We start from the raw sequence: 20,424 nt of genomic DNA, 5'->3' as shown, positions 1-20,424 counted from the left end.
AGAGATTTATTAGGTATATATCATGAACAGATAGCTATTTTGTTCTTTCACTATTTCATATTTAATATTACTAATTGCTATGCAATTAGAGTAAGTTCTATAACTTAGAGAACAAGCACTCATCAGATTGGCCCTTCTGCTTCCCTAGTTTGGAGAAGGCCACAAAGACCAAAGCATTTATATGAACTGAGTTCAGATGCCTCCTTTACCAGATATATCCAAAAACACAAATGTCCCTGTCAAAAGCTTCTCACTCTGAATTCAGCTACAAAGACACTTCTTAGTCTACATGTCCCTGTTTGTGCATGGCTATTTAAGTTCAATTTCACCACTGGTCATAGCAATGCTGTGATGCATTGAGTACATGTGTACCTGGATTCAAAAGCCTGTAGTTAGAAATGAGGTAAAGACATATCCTATTCAGTTTAGTAAACTCATAGTCTTTTCCTTCTTTTGTGCCAAACACAGGGCCTGAGTGCTGTCTGTGAGCTTTTCTGCTCAAGGCTAACCATCTACCACTTGAATCACAGCTGTACTTTCCAACTCTTTGGAAGTAAATTGGAATGAACTCATATTCTTGTTGTAGGCAGGGTAACTATAAGAAATGAGATTATTCTATCCATATAGTAGTTATAAAACTTGAAGGATGTAAAATGTTTTAGGAATTACACATAAAACTTGTAGAATTCAACCAGTTTGTCAATCCATTCTGCTAGGGCAGTGTAGAGCTCTTGTTTAGTCTTAATGTTTACATGTTCTTTTGTATTTGAGTTTTGTTTGAGTATCTGTAGTTAGTTATGCACTTTGGGAATCATATATTATTCTTTCTGAGGTTCATGTAGTTGGCCATTGTTTTGGGATGATTTCTTTTCAGGGTTGGGCAAGTAAGTGCTAGGGCTTGTTTATTTGGAATTTTTTTTAATGATTGCTTTTGCTGAACTTGTGAAGCCTTTGGTGTCATTGTTACCAAAACATTTTCTTCATTTCAATGCTAAACACTTCTGCAAAAGCTTTAGAATGGTAAAGAAAATCAAAGCAATCTCTAACTCTAAAGCGTATTCTTCAAACCAGAGCTAGTACCTCTTCATGAGCTCTCCCCAGTTCTCATCTAAGTAGGAGCTACTTGGACAGTGTGCAGACTTCAGGGAAAGCCTGAATGAAGTCAGTCAGTGATGTGAGCTACAGAAAACTGACAGTCTCTGAAGGACAATTTTATTTTATTTTGAAAGCTTAAAATATTTATTATATCTAATTGTTGTTATTTAAATTGTCATACAAAGGGGTTTCCATTCAACAGATCCATTTGTGAGTGTAATGCATCTTGGTCAATGTCAATCTCTGAAAGACAATTTTATTGTAGGGCCGCTGTCCTAGGAAGAAGGAAATTCAAACATCTCTGGACAAATCCTCAACCAAGTAGTAAAATAGGATCTGTCTCAATGTCTAGGGATCTGTCCAGACTCTAGGGATTCAAATGTCACACAGACAGCAGCTCAGACCCATATCCTCTCAGTCCTTCCTCCAATCCATTGGGACATTTGTGTTCTGTTCTTCCCTGATCCTGCTCTTTTCTTCCTGATTACGGAGAGAATTGAAATTGCTTGGTTTGGCTAGGCAAGATAACTAGTGCAAGATACTAGCTACTGAATAAAATATCATATGGTGATTTCTAACTCCCTTTAGCCAGATTAAATTCATATTTCTCCTAAATGTCTTTAATAAAGAAGATGATACATTTACTAATCATCTTTTGGCCCTGAGTTTAAGTTCTAGCACAAGCAGACACCCACAAAAGAAGGCACAGTAGAGGAGGAGTCTAGGAAAATATCTCCAGTTTAACCAGTCAGATAGTATATCATTAGTCATTCAGAAATGTGTACATTTGTAAACCAAGTAGATCAGCAGGAAATTAAGCAACAAGAGGGCTGTTACTTAAAATATATCAGTAAAATTCCAACGGCATTTTACTGATGATTGGCCACAATGAGACATGCATAAACGCTATGTCAGAATGAGTAAGAGCTTGACTTGGGTTAGATCTTATGTATTGAATATCAAATTTTCCATGTTCTAGACGGTAACATAAAACAAGTTCATAACCCTTCCTAAGACCTAGTTTTCTTATCTATAAAATATAGCGATAACACAATTTACCAAAAATATTTGTGAGAAATGTCAGTTTTATTTAGCATAGTGCCTGGCTTCTGCTAAGGTATTCAGTAATTAGACTTTCACTCTGCTCTCACTTGTAGGACTTTTCTAAGTTGCAAATTAAACAGTTTTTCATGATTGTTTTAACAATGTTATAATGATTGTTGCAACCTTGGGGTTGTGTCTAGAACCATGCTCCTTTCCTTACCAAGTTCCAAGCGTACATGAGGAGCAAAGTAAAGGGGGTCAATATAAAAATGCTAAATTTTATACAACCCTGAATATTGTCTCTTGAGAAAGAGGCATGGCTGATGAGTTGGCCAGATATGATACAAAAAATGTTTCCTTCCCCTTTTTGGTTTCAAGCCTATTTTTGGAGCCATAAGTCTTTCTAGCCCAGTTGGCACATAAAGCTAGAGAGGAGATGGCTACTGCCAGGGTATGGCCTGCACTGCTGCAGATGGCTTCGCTGCTCTTCTGTAAGTAGAGGTTTAGTCACCCATCATGCAAAAACCAAATGGATCTGGGTGGTAACCATGAGAGTTTTAGTGTTGACTTTTTCGACTACTTGTGCACACCATGGGTCATTTCTCAGGAACTCTGGGGAAAGAGATGAAATAGAGATGTACAACACCTAAGGGGGAAGCCAAACTAGGAGCTTGGTTCTTTACAATCCTCTGGCATCTCCCAGAGTGCAAACTCTGCTAAAGAAGGAGGATCAAGGAAAGGGAGGAGCTCCTTCTTATTTATGCCGATTTTTTTTTTTTTTTTTTTTTTTGGCCAGTCCTGGGCCTTGGACTCAGGGCCTGAGCACTGTCCCTGGCTTCTTCCCGCTCAAGGCTAGCACTCTGCCACTTGAGCCACAGCGCCGCTCCTGGCCGTTTTCTGTATATGTGGTGCTGGGGAATTGAACCTAGGGCCTCGTGTATCCGAGGCAGGCACTCTTGCCACTAGGCTATATCCCCAGCCCAGCCGATTTTTTTTTGAGAAGATATTTAGTCCTTTAAACTCCATAGGTATGGATTCATCCCAGTATACAGATCTCAGTAGTCCAGAGTCTCAGGAGACTTGACAAAGTTGCTAATTTATCCTCTCTGGACTTTTGCAGCTCCAGACGGCATGCTGGCAGGTAAGTCCTCGGTCTGTGTTCCCTCATCCTTTCACCATGTCTTGGCCTTGCTGTCTCCTTACTGCCTCTCTTCATCCCATCGCTTGTGCTCCTTCTTGTGCTCACCTTTCATTTCCACCTGCTGTCTTTCTTCTTTCCTCCAGTTCATTGAGCCCATTGAACACCGCCCCCCCCACCCCCTCAAGTCATCTTTCTCTTCTATTTAAGGCAGCAGCACCTCAGCCATACATTTACATGACTTACCATCTCTTTCAGGTTTCATATATTCATTCAAGTTCACATTATTATTATTTATTATTACTATTATTATTATATTGGTATTTTATAACAGAGTATAAAACACATTAAATGCCTTGATGGAGGTAACATAGAAGACAAAAAGCTAGACTCAACTGTAAGATTTTTGGATCTAAATACATTTTACCTTTGACTGTATCATCATTTTGCCATCTTGCTACTCTCTTGTCTGCTTACATTCGCATCACATCCTTTTGCTCTATTCCAGACTAGGTCTCTTGGTACCTCTTACTACCTTCAAGAACTGATATAAATTTTGTATTCTATATGTGCTTGCAATTAAGTAACCATAAAAATTTAGATCTTGGAAATGTAGACCTTTCAAATAGTTCAGTTTGTTTATTATCCCCTATTCCTGTATCCATTTTCCTCAATAAGTTTTTAATGAACACTTACTATGATCTGCCACTGTACCAAGAAATAATCAAGTATGACAATATTTTTTGCAAAGGGATTTCAGTCCCCACTTATGGATAGTAAAGTTGAAATGAAGAAAAATATAATGAGATATCCCAAGTCATTTAGTAAATTAATTTGTGTTCTCTCTCCCTAGGTTGGGAGCTCCCTAGAGACACAACACTGTGGCTTCTATTTTTTAATGCCTCCCCTAGTAATTAGAACAGCATCTTATATCTTATTCGCACAATAAGGGGAAACTGATCATTAGTTAGTTATTGGAATGTTTGTACATGTGAGCCTAGATGGTTTCCTATGAGTTTTTATTTTCACTTCTTTATCTCTTCCCATAATGTTATCTTCTTTAAGCCACTCAGAAAGCTACAGTGACTTTGGAGCCACCATGGAATAGAATATTTAAAGGAGACAATGTGACTCTTATATGTCATGGGAAAACCTCCCTTGAAGCTGGCCCCTTTACGTGGATCCACAATGGCACCATTTCTAAGGTGACGACTTCACGTTTGGACATCGTGAATGCCAACTTTGAAGACAGTGGGAAATACAAATGCCAGATCAATGGACTTTATCAAAGCGAATCTGTGCACCTGGAAGTGTTCAGTGGTAAGTCCTCAGGATTTGGAAATGCCTGTCTCCCATGTGAGGAATGCCTCCTCTGCAGATGGGAAGAAAGGAAGTTATTCAGAGACAAAGAGCCCCTGGGGCAGACTGGGAACTTCTCATTTAAACTTCTTCATCTCAATCCTTCTTCTTTCCTTTTATCTTGCTCTTCATCCTCTTCCTTTTTCTTATTCTCCTCCTCTTTTGTGTGTTTTTTTTTTTTTTGGTTTGTTTTTTTGGACAGTGTTTTACTATGTAGTGTAGAAGGCCTAAAACAAAACTCTCCTGCCTCCGCCTTCGATATGGTACAGTTACAGGTTTGCACCAGGTGTGCAGTTTCTTTTGTCTTCTAGAACCCACTCCTTTTATATCCACTTTCAATATTCCAGTCATCTTTCAATATCTTTTGGCTATATTTCCTCTGTCTTTTTTGCTTAAATGTAGATGTCGGCTATGTGGAAAAATGGTATGATGGATATGCGGGTATTGCTGAGAGAGATATAATTCTGGAATAGGGTCAAAAGATCTGATTTAAAGATTTGCTCTGAACAATCCACATGCCATGACCAGAATATTAAGTTGATTAGGAAAGCTACCCATTATGGTCCCCTTGTTAGCTACGGCTAATTGAAACCAATATTTACTTGTCTATCATCTTTATATTCTCCCTCCCTACCCCCAGTGAACAATGAGCACAGCAAACTTAGGCATATGGGGTTAATTAGTAAATGTTGAAGGAGCAAATGAATGATTTCTTTGGGTGGAACAGTCATGGATATATTTTATAGAGTCCAAAGACCTCAAAGATGTCTCCTAACTCAAGTACGCTGGCACAGGTCAGCCATGATGTCCCTACACAAAATTCTCCTATCATCAATGTTTTACAATTCTTACTACTACCTTAGCCTTAGAACCTGACTCTTGTCTTTTACTGACTCATTAATAACAAGTATTTGCTGAGTGTCTGTGTAGTCCTCGGCATCTTGTCACCCATTGGAGGTATATTACCAGCAAGGTATCATCTCCAACTTCCTGAAAGAAGAGGAAACTGAATAAAGAATTAAACAAATAAATGATTAAAATTTCTGTGCATGTTTTTTTGTTTTGTTTTGTTTTTTGCCAGTCCTGGGCCTTGAACTCAGGGCCTGAGCACTGTCCCTGGCTTCTTTTTGCTCAAGGCTAGAACTCTGCCACTTGAGCCACAGCGCCACTTCTGGACATTTTCTATATATGTGGTGCTGGGGAATCAAACCCAGGGCTTCATGTATGGGAGGCAAGCACTCTTGCCACTAGGCCATATCCCCAGCCCTCTGTGTATGTTTTAAGAAAATATTGAAGTTAAGAGCAGACCTAAGAAACCTCTATGAGGTGAGAGAGAACAAAATAGATTCTCCTAAATTATAACTCTCAGTTTTGTGAATAGAATTAACTGTAATAAATTTGAAGGAAATTCTGGTCTCAGGGCCTTTCATTCACAGGCTCAGAAGAAACATGTGAGAGACTCCATGGCTTCAGGAGAGAAGATTCATTAGTGTAGGAGACAGACTCTAAGCCTTACTTTGCTCATTAATGCTGCCCTTGTGAGTCAAGAAATAAATTAGTGATAATTTGTAATTTCTGACATTTCAAGCATAACCTCTTGTATGCATGCATGCATGCATGTATGTATGTATGTATGTATGCACCTATCTATCTATCCATGCATCTACCTACCTACCTGCCTACCTATCATTTATCCATATTTCCTCTCTGTCTTCCCTCCCTCCATTCATGGTTAAATTAATAACATAACAAATGCTCTTCAGATTGGCTGCTCCTTCAGTCCTCTGCTGAGATGGTGAGAGAGGGTGAGACCTTTCTCATCAGGTGTCATGGCTGGAGGAACTGGAATGTCTACAAGGTGATCTACTACAAGGATGATGTAGCTTTCAAGTACATGTACCAAAGCCCAAACATCACCATTACCAGTGCCTCACTTAATGACAGTGGTACCTATCACTGTGATGGCAGAGTTCGGCGCCTGGAATATCACTCTGAGAGGCTCAAAATTACTGTGATAAAAGGTGAGTTTATGTGTGTAATCCCAACTCTTCAGGAGGCTGAGATCTAAGGATCCTGGGTAGCCTGGGCCTAAGACTCAGCAAAAAGCTGAAAGTGGAGATATGACTCAAATGGATGAGTACCATTCCTGAGCTTAAAAAAAAAAGCCAAGGAACATCACCCAGGCCCTGAGTTCAAGCTCTAGTACTGGCACAAAAAAGGTGAAATTGTTAAGGAAAAACGGTTCACAGTGGGGAAGGCAGAAGGAACATCTGTGTTTGCAGCTATTAGAATGGAGCCAGCTGGGTTATGCTACTAGCTTGGAAATGCTGCCCGACTCACAATGAGGAGACCTAGGTGCCAGTGTCTGTCTCAACTGTAAATTCCTTATTTGTTAAATGCTAATAGTAATACTGCCCACACTATGGAATTTTATGAAGATTAATGAGGTAATTTTGTTAAGTGGCTTTGTAAACTATTAAGCACTGCCCAGGCATAATAGATTGTGATTACTGTTTTGATCTCAAACTTACCTATTGTCCCTGAGGAGAGCACTCCTATTTATCAAATGGAAAGTGAGTTTCAAAGTTGTAACAAGGGATGTGCAAAGCTTGACGATTCCATTCTTGGTTAGGGGGCTGCAGAATGAAACCAAACAGTCAGTAAGCTGCATGCTTGATAAGGAGAGAACAGGTGGGTGAGCTGCCTCTATAGCTTAAAAGAAAAAAGAACTACTCTATTCAAACTTCATGTAAAAGGAAGGGCCTTTATAGCATTTTCCTTGCAAGGAAAAGAATGAGATGTTTTATCTTGGTCTTGCTTTTAATATTCTCTGAAAAAGCACATAAGCGAAGTCAGAATTAAGCTCTGATGGCAAGACTGCTAATTTGAGGCCAAACTGCTAGTTAATTGCCTCTGGTCTCCCAATACATAAAGTAAAGGAGGGGGTTATTCTAGATCCTACTAGAATCATCTAAGGAACTTCAAAAGATATTATTGTCTATGATTCACCTCTCTAGAATCTGGTTTAAATGGTTCAAGGTGAGACATGGGCATCAGAACCTTTTAAAACTCTTTTAAGTGACAGTTAAGTGAAGCCCACCTTGGTTGAGAACCACTAGTTTATATCATCCCTAGGTGATTTATGACTGAGACTTTCTAGACTCTATAATTCTAGAGCAATAAGGGAAAAAAAATCAGTACTAGGTAATTAGAATAACAGCATCACATAAGGATCATCCAAAAGAAACATAACCAAGCTGGGAATATGGCCTAGTGGTAGAGTGCTTGCCTCAAAAGAAACATAACCATTCCAACGTCCTTATTTCACATGGTAGCCATGCAAGAAATGATAAGAAATAAGACACCGATGGTTGCCTCCTTCCCCTCACTCCCAGGCTCCCCTGTTTTTATTTCTAGAGTGTCTGTGGATGCTAGTCATTTCAGCTCCAAGAAAGAAGTCATTTTTTTTTCTATAACCTTCCCTTAGAAACAATGGATAGACAAAGAGCTGAACAGAGGTTATTGGGGGACACTTAGCCTTAGCTTTCCTCAGCACTCCAAGAAGGACAGACTGTAAAACTCAGTCTCCTGGGTATTTTCTCTTTGCTCCTAGATGAAATTGCATGCTAAAAACGGGGGACTGTGTTTGGGTTCTCTCATAAGAAGATATACATCTCATTCTTCAATTGTTTATATGAATTACATTTCTTTTTCATCTATATTCTTCTCTAGCTTACCAATCCAGGTTTTCCTGGCTCCAAGTTATTATTCCATTGGCAGTGGCCATGCTGTTTGCTGTGGACACAGGGATATTGTTCTCAACCCGGGAGCAGTTCAAATCAATCCTGAAGATTCGGGAGACCAGAAAAAGTGGCCAACACAAGTCCACTCCTCAAAGTAGCTAATGTCATTACTAAAGAAACAGTTTGCCCTAGCAATACATTACAGCCTACTCAATAACTTTGCAAATGTCAAACATAGTTCACAATATGCACAGAGACACCCATACTCAAAGATCTGTTTCATTAAACCAACTGTAACTGGTTAGTGGCTTATAATAGAACTCAATAAACATTGGTGGGGAAATGAGTAGCTTCATATTAATGTTTGTAAATTAGATGCATAATTTAAACAAAATAAACATGAAACTACATAACAAGATATTTTTAGAGATTCAAAACTTTCAGTTCATTTTCTTTTTGAAGAAAAACCAATCAGGACCTAGATTTCAAATGTCATCTCTTAACCATTATAAGCATGAGCTGGAAATGAATAAAGATGAGAGGACACTAATGAGGTGGGTAATTCTTTGCTCTATCTTCAACTTACTTCAAGCTTTTAGTTCTTGACAGCAATAGGGCTGGTCTTGAGCCACAGGATACTAGAGATGAAGTTCAGTCCAGGACTTGTGTGTGAATGATTTACCCCTCCAGTAACTCTCAAACTTTTATCTTCTGTCTCAATAGAGCCTCTTAAGCATTTTGGAGATTTTTCCAGCAAACAGTTGTCATCAGAACACTCACCTCTGAGTACGGTGTAGGATCAAATGAGTTATTCTACATAGTTTTAGTTTGTTTACTTTCTCTTTCATTTATTTAAGGCCCAAGTCTGTCTTACAGAATGAATGGAATAAAAAGTTACTCATTAGAGCTGAGCATGTTGGCATGTGGCTATAATTCAAACCTTTGGGAGGCTACGGTAGGTAGATAGCTGTCTGACACCAGCCCAAGCAAAAGTGCAGACCTTATCTGAAAAATAATGAAAGCAAAAAGAGCTGGGAATATGGCTCAAGTGATAAAGCACTGTATCACTAAGGGTAAGATCCTGAGATACAACCCCTTTACCACAAAAGCAAAAAAGAACCATGGGAAAGAGACTAAGCCATACCAAGTCTGGACTGTTTTTACTTTCTAGGTTTGTGATTTGAGAACATCTTAGAACAACATGGGTCAAATACTTCATTTCTAACAGACAAGTGATGTTAGTCATCCCATATACCTCTGTTACTACCACTTCCATAACTAACTGAACGGGAGAGTTAGGAAGTGTGTGAAGGATGAGGGAGAGAGGAACATGCTGTTAGTGGTGAGCATGATTTTCTGGTACCCACTGATATCAGATGGCCTCGACAACTGTGGGTATCAGAAAAAGGATATATGGGGAAGAAAAATCACAGGGATAAATTCATTTTTCAATTCCAGTTTTTTCCAAGGAATGTTCTGAGGAACTAATATAGAGGAATAATTATTTGAGCTTTCTCTTACCCATTTCTAAAGACAGGTGGCTCTTATAAAGCTCCTTCATATTCTCTTGTATTTTTTTCTATTTGCTTCACAGAGGTAAAATTTTGCTAGATTCCCAATAGCTTGTAAAGAAGCTTTTTGAATTAAGACCCAAAGGTGAATGAGAGATTACCCTTGAAACAGTATGAAAGAAAATGACCCCATAGGAGGCTTCCTTGATGTTGTGCCAGGAAATTTCCTCCTACTTCTACTCTGAGGCGACAGCAGTTCACAGCTTTGAAATCACATTCTTGCCACCACACTTATTTAGGACATCTTTAGCCATACCCTTTCCTACCATGTATCAGCACACAAACATTAAGCTAGAGAACAAACTCAAGCATGGGTATGAGGCCAAAAGACTGGGAATTAGGACTGAGAAGTACTTAGTATGGGTAGGAAGTACAACTTGAGATCCAATTTCTGAGAGTTTCGAGGGTCTTAGGTGTCATAGTTCATGGCTGCCTCCAATTCCCGCCACATCCTGGACCAAGCTTGGGGAGGGTTTGGCCAGAGCAGAGATAAGGAAGATCAAGCTGCTACTAATTAGAGGTGGTATTGGACCAGGTGACTTGCCAACCACTGAGATTTTACTCTTTCTTTTTACAAAGGTAGGTTTGGACAAGATGGTTTCTGAGGTCCCTGCAGTGCAGACAGGGTTGACTCGTTGCCCTCTCAGTCTCAGTCCAGGTCATGCACAGTCTCAGTCCAGGCACAGATGCTCAGCAGGCTTCCCTCAAGCAGTGGCCACACCGGCTGCAGTCTAGGCTGTAAGCATTGGTCACTTCCTGCACGGTGCTCTCTTGTGTATCTGAATTCCAAATTTGTGTCAGACTTGTGCCTACCTTTGCTTTTTTCTTCTTGATAGTAATTCATATTCTATTCCAGGAGGAATGTGGAGCAAGAAATAAGAAATAAGTGGCTCTGCACGATATGCCATTCATAAATGGATCTTTTTACTAGAATATGTACAAGATTATATATAAGGTATAAAATCATATAGATTATATAAGCTTATACATATGATTATATAAGGAATATATTTACATATATACACTATATATAATCTATGCCAGAGAAAGAGTATATTATAGGGATTATAGGGATGACAGAAAGTCATCTCTGATTTACCATGTGACCTCATTTGTCACCTTTGATCTATCCTCAGACATAAATTCTGGTGTAGGCTACAATATAGAGTAATTTGGTTGTTCCATTTTAGTGACTACACCTTCTTGTGAGTTCCCATTAGCTCCCTACTTGTCTCCAATGAAAGATACAAATTGATAGACTGACTCCAGAACAGATTCACTACAAAGATTCATCTGGTAAGCATGTTAAGGAACTAAGTCATTGAAGGAGAGCTGTGTTCATCTTCTCATTCAGTAGTAAACAAAGAGCAGCCTTTTGAACTTCTATGCAAAGCTTCCTGTTGTGAAAGGCAGAGGCACTGACAGCCCAGAACTTTTCAGGGCCTAAGAGAGTAGAGCTCTCTTCTACCCTCTGCCCTTGGGTTATCTGCCTTCCTTCCAGTCATTTACTAAGTCCATGGTTCTTCATCAGCCCCCACAACATTTTCATACAAAAGCTTTGACTTTACACATGTGTCCTAGATCATTTCTTTAAAAAAAGTTACTATTTCCCTCTTTGAAAATCAGAAAGATATAGACAGTCAATCTCCTTTTATTGTAGATGGTCAATAGAACACCACCAGTCAACAGTGTAATAGCACTGGACAGATAAGTGCAAAACTGTGCACTTCTATGGATTCTGTGAAAAATACAGAATTTTTAAAACTATCTCTAAAAAGATAAAATTTTATTACTCACAACTAAATTGAGTCACAGTAAGCAGAGCTTAATAAACAACTAAATAACTTTTTAAAAGTTAAAATAAGCAACAACTGGCTCTTTTTACTGAATCTATCATGAATAAAAACTAACCAGTTGTCACTTCAGTTACTGTGCTACAAATGGGATTATTGGGAGCCCCAAGAAAAAATGGAGACACAGACTTGAATATGGAAGTTTTATTGCAGGAGGCTCTCAGCATTCTACTAGGGTGTGAATGAAGGAGGCAATTGAGATGAGATGCAGTCAGCACAATCCTCAGACCCTTCACGTGTCCAGATAGTAAAGAACTCTTCCTAATTGTCTCAAAGTCAGTAAATACACTGAAATAAGTGCATCCATCATTGGGAGGAAAAGGTTCTGAGAAAAGATAAATGAAATGGATGGAAGAAAATCAGCACAAACATTTCCTGAGGGAGACTCACTGAGAGCTGGGAGCCAAGTTTCTCCCAGCACATGTGGGCAACATGTGTGGAGCCTGAAGATGTGATCTGGTAGACTTCAACACCCACTGAACTCTTCTTTCAGTAAAGACTCAGTTATTTCATTGAACCGTTAAGCCTTTGTTCAACATCTCTGAATTGGATTCAAAAGAATAACTAAGAAAAACAAAATCTTGAATTGGGTTTGACCAACTTTCATTTTTTTTAATGGATCTTTAGACACCAGAGCAAAGTTATCTTTTATTTATTTTTTACATGCCAGGTTCTTTTTCTTTTCCTTTCTTTTTAAAAAATTTTCTACCAAGCAGCTAATATGAATCTACACAAAGACACACCGATGACTCTTTCACAAACGAGAGCTTGCCTCTGCAGTTTGATGCCACAGGATCAAGCAGATTCTGGATGCTCCACAGCTGTTTGACTCCAGATGCGCACATGTGCTCCACACACTGAGCAAAGGATGGGAGAGAGAACTTTTCTTGCACCAGAACATCTACTTTGATTTTATGTGATGCTCAGACATGAAATGCTGTTTTGAACTCAGATTTAAAGTTAAAAGGACCCAAGAATATTCGAGAATTTCACTACAGCTGGTTTAGGATATTCCTGTTACATCTGCAAATCAAATGTCTGTCTTCTGTCCACTAGTAAGAACTGTAGATGCTGTAATATTTGTAACATTATTTCAGAGAGCTTAGGTGTAACTTACGGAAGGCACTCTACTTTCATTTCATTCCTTCAGACCTCTATTCTCTTGAATACTGTGGTAAATGTTTTTTGGTTTGTTTTTTTTTTTGGTTTTGGGGGCTTTTTTTTTTTGCCAGTCCTGGGCTTTGAACTCAGGGCCTGAGCACTGTCCTTGGCTTCTTTTTGCTCAAGGCTAGCATTCTGCCACTTGAGCCACAGTGCCATTTTCTGTATATGTGGTGCTGAGGAATCAAGCCCAGGATTTTATGTATATGAGCCAAGCACTCTTGCCACTAGGCCATAGTCCTAGCTGCCCTCCCCCTTTTTTTAAAGACAACTCTTCAGCATGCTCTCTTTCCTTCGTTTCCTAATAATGGCATCTCAGAACTGTGGATAGTCCTGCTCCATGTTCTCTTCTTGCTTGCTGCTTTCCAACATTTCATTCCACACTTGCAGTTGGTGAGGTCTATTCATATCAAGAATGATCTTCCAGGGCTAGGGATATAGCCTAGTGGCAAGAGTGCCTGCCTCGGATACACGAGGCCCTAGGTTCGATTCCCCAGCACCACATATACAGAAAACGGCCAGAAGCGGCGCTGTGGCTCAAGTGGCAGAGTGCTAGCCTTGAGCGGGAAGAAGCCAGGGAAAGTGCTCAGGCCCTGAGTCCAAGGCCCAGGACTGGCCAAAAAAAAAAAAAAAAAAAAAAAAAAAAGAATGATCTTCCAAGGCTTTGATGATTATTGGTTGTGGTATGATTTAGATAGTATCAAAACAAAAACACAGGCAAGCCTTGGACAGAGAGGCCCAGGGGCCCCCTCAACTACTGCAATGGTTGAAGTATTTCCTCTGAGACTCCCATCAACAATGAAGAGTTCTTCCTAAAACATCACAACCACTTGGGGAGCACACAAACACATCCTGAGTCAAACAATCATTAGTTGTGATGTTTTAGAACCCTATCAGAAGCTATGCATCACTACATTTGTATAAATAACCAAGATGATTTTCCTAATGTGTATAGCTTTGCACCATTGTGTCTGAGTGCCCTAGGGAGGAGTAGTGCAGAGATGCAATCCATCCGTGTGTAATCCTGTGAATGCCTGTTCACTGCCACTGTGCTAGAGCAGAAAAGAGAGAAATGGGGCTGCATCAACAGGAAGCTTCTTGTTTTGAATTCAGCTCATCTAGTCTGCAATTCTTGATTGCATAATTAAAGGCACCATAGAATTAGCATAAATTAGATATAAATATATAAATTATATATAATATAAATATATACATTATATATATACATTGTGTGTGTGTATGTGTGTGTGTGAGTGTGTGTGCCTGAGCAAACAATCCTAATTAAGGTGAGAGGATTTTTAGTCCTAGGACTCTGCGCACAGCATCTTTGACCTCCTTATTCCTCAGGCTGTAGACAACAGGGTTCAGCAGGGGGGTGATGACAGTGTAGGTCACTGAGATGAGTCTGTCCTGCCCCACGGAACTCTGGGACTTAGGTTTGAGGTAGACAATAGAGGCACAGCCATAGTGGATGATGACCACGGTGAGGTGGGAGGCACAGGTGGCAAAGGCCTTCTTTCTCCCCTCAGCTGAAGCAATCTTAAGGATGGTGGAGATGATGAGGACATAGGAGATGAACACCAGGCACATGGGCAGAACAAGAACACAGACACTGACAATGAAGTTGATAATCTCATTGACAGTGGTGTCTGTGCAGGACAGCTTCAGCAGGGGTCTTACATCACAGAAGAAGTGGGAAATGACAAAGCCCTCACAAAAGGGCAGACCAAACACAGAAGTTACCTGGACAATGGCCATACTCAGGCCAATTCCCAGTGACCCAGTCGCCAAGTAGACACAGGCTGCCTTACCCATGATGACTGAATATCTTAGGGGGTTGCAGATGGCCACATAGCGATCATATCCCATGGCTGTGAGCAGGAAGCAGTTGTTGATGCCAAATGTCAGATAGAAGAAGAGCTGGGTGGCACAGTCCTGGAAAGAAATAGTCTGTTGAGGGCTGAGGAGGCCAAAGAGCATCCGTGGAATGATGGTCACAGTGTAGCAGGTCTCAGAGATGGAGAGCATGCTCAGGAAGAAGTACATGGGAGTGTGCAGGTGACGATCCAGGCGAATAATGGTCACAATAATCACGTTTCCAGACAGAGTCAGCAGGTACAATGTCAGGAATACCACAAAGAAGGTCAACCTGTGCTGCCACTGAAAGCTGGAGAAACCTTCAAAGAGGAACTCATTCACGAAAGTGGAGTTGAGTTTTGACATTGAGGCAGGTACATGTTTGAAGGATCTAGGGAAAAAACAAAAATAGATGTGCTGTGTGAACCATGAAACAGAGTAGCGTGGACCATGCCTTTCATGCAGAGCATGGTCATTTGAAGCAACGATCCAGACCCCAGACAAATCAATGCTCAGTTTTTAGCTAATACTACCATTTTCTTTTATGCTTACCCTCTTCTTTGGGACTGTAGAAAGGTTACCTTTGGATGCTAAGGATGAGCATACCGAAGGAGATTGGAGACTGATAAGGAACAAGTTGAAAGACATTTGTAAGAACAGCTAAATGACCTCATCTCTTTTTTTTAAATCAATTATAAAGCAAGATTTACGATTTCTAGATTATATTGTACTTCTATGTTTACATTTTAAGGTATTTAAAATGGTTTTTAAACCCTTTCAATGTTTCTATTACTTGGTAATACCTTAAAAATAATCGGTCCTGACAGTTGAGCATTATCTCCCTGTGGTTTGATTTCCATTTCCTCAAGCATTAGTGATTTTGAGCATGCTATTATTTCTTCAGATTGAAATCATTACCTTAAAATGGTGTCTGTATATTCGTGTTGAGGCACTAAGTATTATACAAAGGTTATGAAGACAACCTAGACTTTCATAGACCAATGAATAAAGAAAATGTCGCTTATGCAGAGAACAGAGTGACATACAGAAGAATAAAAAGCAACTTTCAAGAAAAGAATCCTTCCACTTGTAACAACTTGGAGAAATCTAGAGGCTCTTAGGCTCCACATTGCAGAAGAACATGTGCGCATGTTTTTCCTTAGATAAGATACCCAAAATAGTTGCCTTACATAACAAGTGAGTGCTATTTATCAGGGTGAAGAACTAGGAAGGTAAGGAGATTGCCCTGCTCTTTGGATCCTCAATTCCTATTGAATTCCTCAAGGCTTCAATGACCTGTGACCTGGTAAGGTTTGAAAGGGATCTGAAGCACACCCTGTTTCTACTCTGCAGCACTGCTCAATGCCAGATGTCCTAGAAGTTCCCTTCAATTCAGTTCCCGGAACTATCACCTTCCTAAGATTGGCACTTACCATCCCCTGTTATATGAAAGACTAGCAAAGACAGAACTTTCCTTATCTAGTCTTCCCATAGACTGTGTGAGAACTACCCTGTAATACCAGGGAAAAAAATGGCACAAGACAGTGTAGCTAGTAAGCTTATTTTCCTGGCTCTTGCTACAGAAAGGGATTGAAGTAGTCTGGGTGCTGTCCCTTCAGGTTGGCCATGGTTTTTCTTTGTATGGCAGCAAAGAAAATGCTATCTCATCAGACTAAAACAGACATGCTATTTGCTTCATTTTTGCACATTGTGCTCTGGGTTAGAGATGGGAAGGAATATGCTCATCTACTTTTTGTCAGTGTCCAAGTTAATCCACCATAGGGTCTCTCCCAGGCAGGTTTAACCTTGTGCCATTACTCCATTTACAGAACTCAGAATTAATTAAATTGTTTCCCTTCCATTTGAACTCAACCCAAAGTCAGTGTCTGCTATACTCTCTTCTTTGTCCTGTTTTCTTTTTCCTACATATCATTTTAATTTTCATTTTGTATCAGCACAAGTACATGCACAAAGAGACTTCATTGTGAACTTACAAAATGCATAGAAGATATTTTACCAATTCTCTCCAATGTTGTTAACGTTTTCTTACCTTTCCCCCTCATCCTCTTCAAACCCTCCATTCAAACAGGTTTGGGGCATTTCAGTATGTTATTTCCCTACATACCTAATATACACCTGTAATATTTACCCTGCTATCATTTCTTTTTCCCTTTCCTGAACCAAATGGCATCTTCCCTTATACAGTTCTGTTATACTGGTAATATTTTTAGGACTGGATGCCACATTTTAGTCACCATGAAAATCAGTTTGAAGATGCTGGACAAACTAAAATTAAAACTTAGTAAATTAGTAAATCACTGGGCACTGGTGGCTCATGCCTGCAATCCTAGCTACTCAGGAGGCTGAGATCTGAGGATCATAGTACAAAGCCAGCCAGGGCAGTAAAGTCCCCATGAGACTCTTATCTCCAATAAACCAGACAGAAAAAGCTGGAAGTAGCACTGTGGCTTAAGTGATAGAGCACTAGCTTTGAGCAAAAGAAGCTCAGGGACAGCTCCCAGGCTCTGAACTCAAGCCCCAGGTTCAGGCAAAAAAATGGTAAGATTGTAAATCACATACACCACATGGTAGCACTAGATATGGAACTAGACTATTAACCCAACAACCAATGATTATATAAAAAATATGGTACATATATACAATGGGGAATTTTTCAGTCATAAAGAAGAGTGAAATTATTATATCCTTTTTAGGAAAATGGATAGAACTGGAGAGCATGTGGTGAGACAAACTGAGAAGAAAAGAGTCCTGTTTTAATTATACATTCTACATCCAAATTGCACACCTATCCTTGCTCCTATGTCACTAAGATTGGCTCCTAAGCCATTTTCCTCCTTTCACTGGCCCTACCCAGGTCTTCCTTTTAAATATAGCCATTATGTTCTTTTATACTTTCTGCTCACTGTATAAATTCCTTCAATAGCTCTCCAAAAGTGGTAAGTACAGCCTTCACACAGATTTATTAATTGATAATAGTTACATAAGACAAAGGCTTCATAAACATTAGCTAGGCTAATATACTTGCAGAATTTCACCTGAACTTTGACATGCAGGAAGTGGTTAATGAATAAAAATGGTATTAGTTGTTTTCCTTTTTATTTTTCATGACTGAGTCAGTTTAAATATGTAAGAGAAGGACTGTTAATGAGAGATTTAGGGGCACATTCCTGGATTTGTAAGCCTTTGAATACATCAAATTTGTTTTTATAGATTTATTGGTTTACCTCCCATGTTTACATATGGCCTTTTCATTTTCTTTGAGAACTTTTTAGTCATGCGCATGGGTCAGATTTATACACTTCCACAATGCTACTCTGACATAGGTACAGATTAAGTAGACATAAATTTGAGTTTTACTTCTAATCCCTATCATGGTAATGCTCAATATTTTGTTCCTCCCTGAGGTCAGAAAAATATTACCTTATCAGAAATGATATCCAGATCCCTTGTCATATTATAGTTGATGGCTTGAGCCCTTTTTCATGTTAAGTCACGGTTTCATTGCACTTTCATATACAGAAATTCATGCACATCGTTTATAACACTTCATTAGACTCTGTTGACCAGAGTTCCTGTTCATGTCTGTGGCCTGAAGTACTCTTTTTGACTCATTCCTCCAGAGGATTATCAACTGTAAATTATATACATTCTGAAATTATTTTTTGCCTTCAATACCATGTGGGAATAATTAACTGAATAACAGTAAAGGGATAGGGTGTAGTGGCAGATTTAAATAGTGGTGAGAGCAGGGTTATTCACAGAGGCTCTAGGAAATTAAATAAGGAGGGAATGACATAGAGAATGTAAAGATAGACAAAATTCAGCTAATGTCTTTGAGTTTAGAATTTTCATTGCCTTTTATGTTTTTTCAAATAAATGACACACAAAAGAAAGCATATAAGCTGGTTGCTGGTGGCTGATACGTGTAATCCTAGCTACTCAGGAGGCTGAGATTTGAGGATCACAGTTTGAAGCCAGCTTGGGAAGGAAAGTCTGTTCAATTGTAATCTCCAGTGAACCACAAAAAGCCAGAAGTGTAGCCATGGCTTAAGTGTAGAGCACTGGCCTTGGGCATAATAAAGGATTAGGGACAGTGCCCAGGTCCAGAGTTCAAGCCCCAGGATGAGCAAGAAAGAAAGAGGAAAGGGAAGAGGAAGGAAGGGAAAGGAAGGAGAAAAAAAAGAAAGCAAAGCAAAGCAAAGGAAAGATCTGCCTTTGACCCAATCCTGGATGAATGGAATTTTTACATCTTTCCCTAAATTTTTTTTCGCATATCTTTTATAACTTTAGCTAATATTTGGTTGATATAACCCCCCAAATTTATTTGCTTTTACCCAGAAAAATTATTTTATCCAGAAGATAATTTCATCCACTATTTAATGTGTTCATTAGTTATGAAGTCTAAGTATTATACTAGAGGTGAGAAGAGAAAAATGGCAGAGATGCAATTATGTTTGCAAACACAGATTCTTGACCAGCCTTCGGTATAGACCCAATTCACCTAATTTTACATTCACATAATTTCCAATTTCCTTAATGTCATTTTCTTTCCTATGAGAGACCACACTTTTCTTCTTGGACAGATTGTCACACAGAATGGAATAGTTGACTGTATACTCAAGTAACACCCCTTCTCCCATCCTTAGCAATAAGGAAGCGACACTCACCAGCCAGCTCTTTGTTCCTTATGACTTACAAAGCGTTAGGTTAAAGACTGAGTCATAGGTATACCCCCTAGATATTTGCTTCTAAAAAACAATAGATTGTAGTTGTGACCTATAGTTATAGAAAATTTCCAAGAATTCTGGAGAAGACTGTCACAAAATTATTTAAAATCCAGTAGTAACTTCACTTTAGGTCACATTGTAGAACTATGATATTTTCCTGAGCTAGTCCACAAACTTTCTTATTTCAGGATCATAGAAGCTTCCTGGGCAGAGACTTGCAATAGGCATCCTTACAAGTAGGTATCCCTGAATTAGACATGACACAGAAATCCATATATAAAACATACCATTTAGATAGGAAAGGAATAATGACTATCTCAGTCCTCTTGGATCTGGGACCCAAGTGAAGGACAGAAAATAACACAGTAAGTTCCTCCAGAGTTTCATCATCTCACCTGCTAAAAGAAGCTTTCTTTGTGTCAAAGACCAACAACTGGATTGGAGATTCTTAATAAGGTAATCAAAGTTCTGTCCCAAATGTGGGGCATCTATTTCCAAAATAATATTCATTATTCCCAAATGACCAATGGCAGAAGACACAACGTAAACAACAGAGTGCCTGGAGACCTTGTTACAGAGGTATCCCATCTTGAGAGAACCACTTGGGAAGAGGAGCTTGCTAAGCTATTAGGAACAATCTCTGGGGTACAAAAGCTAAGTTTTCTTCTTAGGGTTGACTTTTGTCCTGCTAGAACCCATGCCATATTTTCATCCATTTCTCTAATGTCAAAGGAGGGGATTTTTAGACACCTTGTGAAACATATCTTTATGTTTGAGAAGTTAGAAGTAATAGTCACCATGCAGAATTTCAGTAAGCATGATCCTCTGTCCTCATGAACACACAAGGGCAATCTT

The 20,424-nt window shown here is 39.3% G+C and overlaps 2 protein-coding genes across 3 annotated transcripts; one reads left to right on the top strand and one right to left on the bottom strand.

The window, feature by feature from the left end:
* Positions 1-2,552: 2,552 nt before the first annotated feature.
* Positions 2,553-18,845, top strand: Fcer1a (Fc epsilon receptor Ia). Of its 2 annotated transcripts, XR_007212523.1 has the most exons (7): positions 2,553-2,630; positions 3,260-3,280; positions 4,343-4,597; positions 6,400-6,657; positions 8,369-8,655; positions 15,067-15,071; positions 18,835-18,845. XR_007212523.1 is itself a non-coding variant. In XM_048356918.1 (5 exons), the coding sequence occupies exons 1-5, from the start codon at positions 2,576-2,578 to the stop codon at positions 8,539-8,541; spliced, it is 762 nt and encodes a 253-aa protein (XP_048212875.1). In that variant the 5' UTR covers positions 2,553-2,575; the 3' UTR covers positions 8,542-8,929. The 2 variants fall into 2 exon arrangements, 1 of the variants encoding a protein (XP_048212875.1); XM_048356918.1 differs by lacking the exons at positions 15,067-15,071; positions 18,835-18,845 and having other exon boundaries at positions 8,369-8,929.
* LOC125360163 (olfactory receptor 10J3-like) lies at positions 14,246-15,187 on the bottom strand. Its single transcript, XM_048358198.1, has one exon. It carries the CDS (start codon positions 15,185-15,187, stop codon positions 14,246-14,248), a length of 942 nt encoding a protein of 313 aa, XP_048214155.1.
* Positions 18,846-20,424: the final 1,579 nt, after the last annotated feature.

The sequence above is a fragment of the Perognathus longimembris genome, chromosome 11 (assembly GCF_023159225.1).
Source record: "Perognathus longimembris pacificus isolate PPM17 chromosome 11, ASM2315922v1, whole genome shotgun sequence".
NCBI classification, from domain to species: Eukaryota; Metazoa; Chordata; class Mammalia; order Rodentia; family Heteromyidae; genus Perognathus; species Perognathus longimembris.
This window is presented reverse-complemented; position numbering and strand designations above follow the sequence as displayed.